This window comes from Notothenia coriiceps, unplaced genomic scaffold (assembly GCF_000735185.1).
Source record: "Notothenia coriiceps isolate Sejong01 unplaced genomic scaffold, NC01 NC01_scaffold00037246, whole genome shotgun sequence".
Taxonomy (NCBI): domain Eukaryota; kingdom Metazoa; phylum Chordata; class Actinopteri; order Perciformes; family Nototheniidae; genus Notothenia; species Notothenia coriiceps.
In genome coordinates this window covers 238,267-246,796 of record NW_011369947.1, presented here as the reverse complement: position 1 = coordinate 246,796, position 8,530 = coordinate 238,267, and the positions used below count along the sequence as shown (strand labels likewise).

The following is an 8,530-nucleotide window of genomic DNA, read 5'->3' as shown; positions in this document are numbered from 1 at the left end:
TACATACTGATATACACCTGAACATCAGCAGGAGAGGACTCTTTAAAGTAGAGATACTACATACTGATATGAACCTGAAAATGAGCAGAATATGTCCTTTTAAACAGATTTTTCTGAATTACACTCTACGTTTAGCTCTGATTTTGGTCCCGACCAACCCCTAAAACAAATATCCAAAACGCTGCACATTGTTATCCAGCAAGTCTCTAATGACACAGAAGAAAAAAGGAATTGTACAGTAATTAAAACACACACCCTTCTGGCTGAGATGCAGACAAATAACACACACAGTGGCATGGTGCCATTTGTTTTACTGGAAATGGAGCTTTAAATACAGATGAAAGAAGGAGAGCAGACACATGTGGGACTATTACTGAATCTTTTTCCACTTCGCTGTGATCCTCTGTTTCATGTGTTGAGTGCGATGTGATGATTATACTGACAGGAGAGGAAGGATGGGTTACACATGTGTCCATTTTTAAAACATGGAGTCATGGCCATGTGCCGGCCGGGGATTGTTTTGGCCGGTACCCAAAACTCTTGAGAGGTGATGTCAGTAAAGCGCATTTTTTTTTGGTTATTTTACTCGATGTTTTAATGCAAGACGGGAGCAAAGAGAGTTGTTAAATAGTCCTTTTACCCGAATAACAAAAAATCAGCTTTCTCTTATTTTTTTGTTTTCGTCAGCCTCTGCTTTCATTATGTTTTTAAATATGTTTTACTCAGTTTGTTAGCAACAGAGACACATTTTGTGGATTTTGTTTCACTACGGAATGAAAAGGCAAAGCAGAAAAGACTTCCAACATCTGCACAATATTGCAAGGTAGAAATCTTGAAGTTATTAATTCAAATAAAAAAATGTTAAGTAAAATAAGGTACCGCAGTCCTGAAAGTATTTCTGTATTCATATATTTGAAGAATTAAGAACTGAAAGTCTGTGTTTTAAATGACCCAGTCTCTTTCTCTTCTCTGTCTTCTTTTCTGCCCAATTCTCTTTAAATTAAACATTTGTTCAACATTTTAAGAGGTCAACATTTAAAGTGGACCTATCATGCTATATTTGAAAAATATATTGTAGGGCCATACCTATACAAAACATGTCTGTGAAGTTTTTTTTCCAAATACCAAACAGATCACCCATTGTAGCCATGCCTCATATCTCTTTTGCAGCCCTGTTAGAGAAACGCAGATGTTGGGTCCTTAACTTGAAAAAAATAAAAAAGAGGAGGCGGAGCTAATGTTGCTAAATTAAATTATGTTGTGGTAAAACACCATCCTGTTCTAAACCACATCAAGGATTATTTCTGAAACAGTATGGTGCTCAAATGCGTTTTTTTTCTTGTGGGTTTATCACAAGGTGAGTTACTTTTTTTATTTCCTGCTTTTTAAACACATGTGCTCTACAGTACAGGTTAGCTCTGAGTGTTAGCGAGGCTTGCTAATGTAAACAAAGACGAGATTACGTCCAAAACACGTCAGGCATTGTTTCTAATAGCAACTCTCTGTGGCTCCGCCGCCGATTTGACGTCAGATCGGATGAAATCTGTATCCGCTCGTTGTTCCCCGTTTTTAAAAGATTTGGGTACGGAGGAAAAGAGAGAGGGTTTAATTTTCTGACGCTGCGTGAGTTCCCCGACGCACCGGGGACACATGTTTATTTATAAAAGACATCACAAAGTGCATTTTGCATGATAGGTCCCATTTAAGTTAAATTGAATGTCTTTACTTTCAAGTCTAAAGTCAAGTCAGCCAGGTCTTTAGTTTTTAAAGTCTTAAAGCAGTTACATCACAAGTCAAAAGTTTTCTGTCGAACCTTCAAGCATTCAACCATTAGACACCAACATTTGTCTTCATTTTTTCTGGTTCCCTCCATCTCAATCCATCAGTTTTATTTCATAACCTTTTTACGTACCCGGTCTCCAGGTCTGACGAGGGGTTCCTGTTTGGTTCCCAGTTTGTGCAGCAGGTTGAAGGCCACCTTCACAGTCCTGGACCACAGTTTACCTAAAAGTAAATGTCAATAATTATTATCATGAAACAACACAAAACTAAACAGAGGGGTTAAAGAAAACCACAATGTTCTTTGGAGAAGGTTAGCAATACAGTGCTGCAGGGATGGCGTATTTCTGTAGTTGACCCTGAAGGCTCCATCTCCCTGGTTCCCTCCAATGTGATTTTTCCATTGGATTATTGGAGAAAATAATACTTTTATAATACTTACATGTTTTGTTCAGCAGGATAATCTCCACATATCAACCCCACCTTATGATTTTTTTAAGTAAAATGCGAATGTTGTATAAAGGAACTACAGCAGGGTCACATGACTTCACGTCACCACCGCTAAGCTAAAGGAGGCTAATGTTGGGCTATAAAGGAACTACAGCACGGTCACATGACTTCACGTCACCACCGCTAAGCTAAAGGTGGCTAATGTTGGGCTATAAAGGAACTACAGCACGGTCACATGACTTCACGTCACCACCGCTAAGCTAAAGGAGGCTAATGTTGGGCTATAAAGGAACTACAGCACGGTCACATGACTTCACGTCACCACCGCTAAGCTAAAGGTGGCTAATGTTGGGCTATAAAGGAACTACAGCACGGTCACATAACTTCACGTCACCACCGCTAAGCTAAAGGCGGCTAATGTTGGGCTTGATGACGTTTAGTCGTCTCATTTAGACAGTCTTTAGCAACCACCATTGTTAAATTTACCGGTCAGGTATTTATTGACGTATTTTATAACGTAGAATAAATCGCTTTAGCTTGTGTTAACCCCAGACCTTATTACAGGATAACAAACGAAAAAACCATTGACTTTGAGACAAGAAGTGCTAAAATGCTGACTCACTTCCAAGTCATTCCATCAAAGAAATTGTGAGGAAACATTTCTGTGTTTAAAAAAAAGAGCCTGGCCTTCTTATGATTGCATAATGGAACAAAGGATCACATCAAGAGTTCCCATATGCAAGAAATTACTGCTTTGACATGAAACTCAATGTTAAAACACGTTGCAAGTGACCGGGTATGGAGATGATCTCATGTAACAGCCTGTGGGGTAATTGGATCCATGTCCATCGACATTAGAGGAAGTCACCCAGACCACAGATTTATGTAATTACAGTGATAAAGGCTTTTGGTATCTTGATGAATATATTTAGTTTTTAGACAACTCAAGTAATCGCTAACACAGCTTGAGAACTATTTCCACTTTACAGGATATGTCTGTCAAAGTAACTGCTTCTTAAAATACCCCCTGTGTGTTTATTATATTATCTAATCTTTCCGATCAGTTTCATTTTACCCGCCAGGCGAGGTTGGCTCTGCTCATTAAAGCAGCAAAAGCTCCCAACAAAGGAATCAATTTCCATTCTTCTTTTTTTTTACTAATTCAGAGTGGCAGACGCAGATATTATGCATGAGCAATCCAGCGTGAATTCCTCATTGTTTTTCACACTAAATGAGGTTTTTGTGATGTTTGTCAGAGCTAATGAATTGAAGAAAAGGAGAGCTTTGGGATCCCGAAAGAGAAAGAGAGAGTTAGGAGAGAATAACGATATAAATGGACCAACAAAGGCAGAGCAACAGTGACAATAAAGCAGCAGGTGTGACAGCAGTTAGTCAAAAGATAATTGAAGACATTTATTCAGATATGAAGGTCACAAAACAGACATTTGTGTGTTCAAAGTGGATTTTTCCATTTAGATTTTATAGGCATACCAGGAGAGCTTAGACAGCAATGAAATCTGGCAAACATCTGCTTAGAGGCTTTGATTATTTGGTGGGAAAAGGCCAAATGTAATGACTGCTTTGATCTATTGAAATGTATTAAAGTAAGAGTATACAACAGAGAATATTTAGTGATTTTGGTCACCCCGTATTGTGTCAGCTCAGAAAAGCTGTTTTATTTGTTTTGATCATGAAGATGCCCTCAATAAATCTTTGAATTCGTTAAATTGAGGATGCAAGTTAAGCTCAAAAGCTTTATAGATAACATCTAACGCTCTTGGTTTGGGTTTTTACATTGGGAAACATTTTGGATCGTAATGATGTTTTATTCCTTCTCATTAGTTTAAATATTTGTTTTAATACAGAACATTTTCAATTATGGTCCAATTGAGTGTGAAATGGACAGAATACATTATTGGTTTGGTGCCATGCTACCTTCTGATTGACTTTCACAGCCTAACTCCTTTGAGAGGGGGTTTTCACTTCATTAATATTAACATTTTGGTCGCTTAATACCAGTTCAGGTTCCAAAAATCCAAGACGACGATGGCTAAAAACAAAAGATGGCAACCAACAAAAGGCTCCAAATCCAACGGGTGAGGTCCATTTCTTTATATAAAGCCTATAATAATAATAATAATAATAATAAATGGGATTTATATAGCGCTTTTCTAGACCCAAAGACGCTTATGTGCTTACTGTATGTGCTTAAGACGCCCTATGACTGACACATAGGTAGAGAACCACTTTCCTGCAGGTTTCCCTTTGCTCTGATTTGCAGAGGTGGGAAGTAGTGGAGTACAAATACTTTGTTACTGTTCTTAAGTACATTGTTCTGGTATCAGTACTTTACTCCACTACTTATTTTTCTGACAACTTTTTACTTCAACTTCTTACATTTTGAACACAAATACCTGTACTTTCTACTTCTTACATGTTGAACTCAAATACCTGTACTTTCTACTTCTTACATGTTGAACCCAAATACCTGTACTTTCTACTTCTTACATGTTGAACACAAATACCTGTACTTTCTACTTCTCTCATTTTCCAAACAGGCTGGTTCCTTTAGTCTGAATGTGTGTTTGGTGGCGTGATCATTATTATTTAGAGTCATTGCGTGCCTATTGATTTGAACACGATCCGTGTATCCATCATTTCCTGGTCTTCTCTAAAGAAGAGGGACCAATGAAANAATCTTAGGTCACAGGCTCCTCCAACAGTGCAACACAATAAAACAGAAAAAATAGTGCAAGTAAATACAAAAAGAAAAATAACAATATTTCACTATTCAATTATTTTTCTTTTTGTATTTACTTGCACTATTTTTTCTGTTTTATTGTGTTGCACTGTTGGAGGAGCCTGTGACCTAAGATTTTCATAGACATAACTACACTGTAGCTATGTACGTATGTATGTATGTATGTATGTATGACAAATAAAGGCCTTGAACCTTGAATTTACTTACGTTTTCCTTGCATTCTCCTGTGAATGTTCAGCAACATGTGTGCATTTCTTGTTTGCAACATGCATGATGTATTTTTCTAAAAATGATCTCCGTCTTCACATAACCCTAGGTCAGCCGTGTCAAACTCAATTTCATCACGGGCCACATCAGCGTTAGGGTTGCACTCAAAGGGCCGGTTGTAACTTCAAGACTATATAAAAATACGTATATAAATATTTAATATATATAAAATAATGTATAATATTACATTATTGCCCCTGCATTGGATTATTATGGGATAGGGTAATAACTTCATAATTAATTACATCTGAAAGCAGAAGTCTAGGGCAAATAATTGGAAGTCTCTTCAGTGCTGATGTCACAAAATGTCTTTTAAAAAAAAAAAATGAAATTCTGGAAATGTAAAAAAAAATGAAATTTTGAAGCAAAAAAGTCAACTTCTGAGAAAAAAGTCAAATCCTAAACTAAATTCATATTTGAGATGCATTGTGGGACATGTAGTTTATGGGCAACGTGCTTCTGTAAATCGACATGTAACCGTATAATAAACGTATAATATTCTTTCAGAGCTCTTGTGGGGCTGCATTAAATTAAGTCGCGGGCCGGATTTGGCCCCCGGGCCTTGAGTTTGACACCCCTGCCCTAGGTTGATTAAGGCATCAAAACTACTCCATTAGCTTACCGGAAGTTAAAATAACTACGGAAGTTGTGTTGTGACAAATAGATAAATTCTGTTTTCCCAAAGGACAGTTATCTGTGAAAGCCTGCCTTTGTGAACTTGGTTGCTCTTTAATAATCTGGTTTACAATTACACGGATCCAAGCAACTCTTTTTTTGTTGGATATGAATGTGCAGTGCATTTCTCTCCATTGGTATAGCTGTGAACAGTTTATGAGAACAGCCTGAGCCGATGTAACACCCTCGTGATGTCGTGCAATATAGCTATAAATCATGATTGTATGTTGCTCCTGTTGTTTTGTCCATCCTCTCTATACTGTAATCTGAAATATTGTGATGAATGGCTCCAATACATTTGTGTGAAAAGAAAGTTGTCACTCAGTCAAGCCCATCAAACCCTCACATTCCTGTCAGCATTGCAGAGCTTTTCACATTTCAGCCCTTTGTTTTTCCCTAATGACTTGCAACTCTACTGTTTTTGTTGGTCATATCTAGACAAGCTGGCCAAAGTGTTTGCTATATCTGATCAGCACCAAGTTGCAAACAGACATAGTTAGCAGCTGTTAAACATAGCTTAGCATTTAGCAGCTGAATGGTTACATATTTCCTTCACACGGTGGTTGAGAGCAGATCAGAGCTAAAAGGATGGTGAGTCTTGGGTGACTTTAATCCATCAGGCCACAAAACAAAAGAGACACTACATAATTGTGAATATTGATTGCTGCTGTATCAATAAATAAGCAAGTGTTTGTTAAAGTGGACCGATCATGCTATATTTGAATAATATAGTGTAGGACCATGCCTATATAAAAGGCATATTTATACTTTTTATTTTTAAAAATACCAAACAGATTATGCATTTTAGCCATTCCTCATTTCGCTCAATTTAACACTGTCTTTGCATGGCTGATTCTTGTTGAGAACAGCACCACTCTACAGACCTGGCATATGTATACAGGCTCTCCACGCTTTGAACGGCAATGTCCGTGCTTCTCGCCTGATTGGTGAGTTGGCCCAATAGCCTGTCGCTCCACTTCTGTTGACGTCATAGAAGTGTTCAAATCTGTGGATCAGTCTGAATCAGATCTGTTGCAGCCCCTTTTTAGAGGATTCTGGGTATGAGAAAATAGAGGAGGGTTGTGTTTCTGGAACTTGGTGAGATCTGGAACACTCGGGGAACGAATATCGATATAGAAGACGTACAAAAGTGCATTTTCGATGATAGTCACCTTTAACATAACGCCATAACATCCAAAAATGTCATTGTTGCGTTGCCCCGACAGTGGCAAAAAAAGAAGTGACGTGAGGTTTAAGGTGTAAGATTGCAGCCCACACAGTCATAGGGAGCTGAAAACACTCTGCAGGCATTGTTTAATTAGGTGTTTCGAGTGGAAAAACAAGTTTATAGCTGCAGGCTGCCAAAACGCAAAGCCTTACAGCTAACTTATATAAAAATAGCCTGCAGTCATTTATGTTAATAAACACTTGCTTTGGACTTAAAGCCTGCTGCTAAGCGAGTGTCGTTCACCCACTGTGCTCTAATCAGCTAAGAACGCTGGGGGTAGATGGAGCGTCATAATTGGCGTGCTCACAGAGAGAGAGAGTCTTTTGAGCGCGAGTCCGAGGCGATTAGGCCAGAGCCGCGACTTACAGCGAAGAAGGACAAAAGGGTTGTGATGACTTTTTGTTTTAAGGCATATTTCCAGCGGCCCATCCAACGATTGTGTGAATACATTTGCGAATTATGATAGACAGATGAGAAGAGAGGAGAGCGGGCTGTTTTCTGTGTCCGCGGGAGGAGGTGGTAGCTGAGACAACAAGATGAGCGCGCGCTGAGCGCCTGGAGAGCAGAGAGGGCTAGGAGTTCTTTTTGTTGAGATGTGTCTCGTTGAAGAGAGCGAGATTTAGGGACCATCGAGAGCGAGAGAACTAAGTGGTGATGAGCGAGAGAAATGGAGACATCGGAGGTGAACTCCATTCAATTGAGAGAGAGAGAGCGGTAGTAAGAGAAGGTTAAAGGTTTTTTCGCGTTTAGTCGCCATTTATTAGCTGCAGATAGATGTTAAATTTTACTAGATACTAGATCGTTCATCATCTTAGTCTCGTCTTGGGATGTTAATGTTTGAGGAGTTTCTAAGCATAGACTGTATAACATACGTCGATTTCGTTGTGTGACACATGTGCCATTACAAGTCATATTAATTGTATTCGCTTTTTTGCACGATCCTGCGACTTCTTATCTGCGTCCTTTCAGAGGATGAACGCTTGAGAGTGATATCAGCAAGCATTGCATTACAATTTGCATCTGCGTACTTTATGTTATTACTGACGTTTATCTTTCATTAGTGTCATTTGTATTTGAAAGATGTTTCAAGTGGTCTAGGTTGCGATCAGTATCAGCTTCTTTTTATTATGCACTCTATGTTTTCTATTTGTGCGGCGACGTTTTTTTACTCTTCTGGTTGATCCTGTTTTCTGCACGGAGCCATTGAGCAATCTGCTGTATTGCATCTCAGAGGACTAACGAGTAACAAAAATCGTTGTACCGTGCCAAATTCGCGATTAGCAGTAAAAATACACATTGTTCCTCTTAGAATAATAATTGTGTGTATTATTTGGAATTCGAGATTGTTCCCTCTGCGTTTTTTGAATTCG

General features: G+C 38.6%; 1 protein-coding gene across 1 annotated transcript in view; it reads right to left on the bottom strand.

Annotated features, from left to right (window-relative positions):
* The window catches only part of faah (fatty acid amide hydrolase), a 163,121-nt gene that overhangs the window by 63,295 nt on the left and 91,296 nt on the right, over nucleotides 1–8,530 (bottom strand). The window contains exon 2 of the mRNA XM_010795435.1: nucleotides 1,913–2,004. Within this exon, the coding sequence (XP_010793737.1) occupies nucleotides 1,913–2,004 (92 nt within the window). The remainder of the gene's footprint in view (nucleotides 1–1,912; nucleotides 2,005–8,530) is intronic.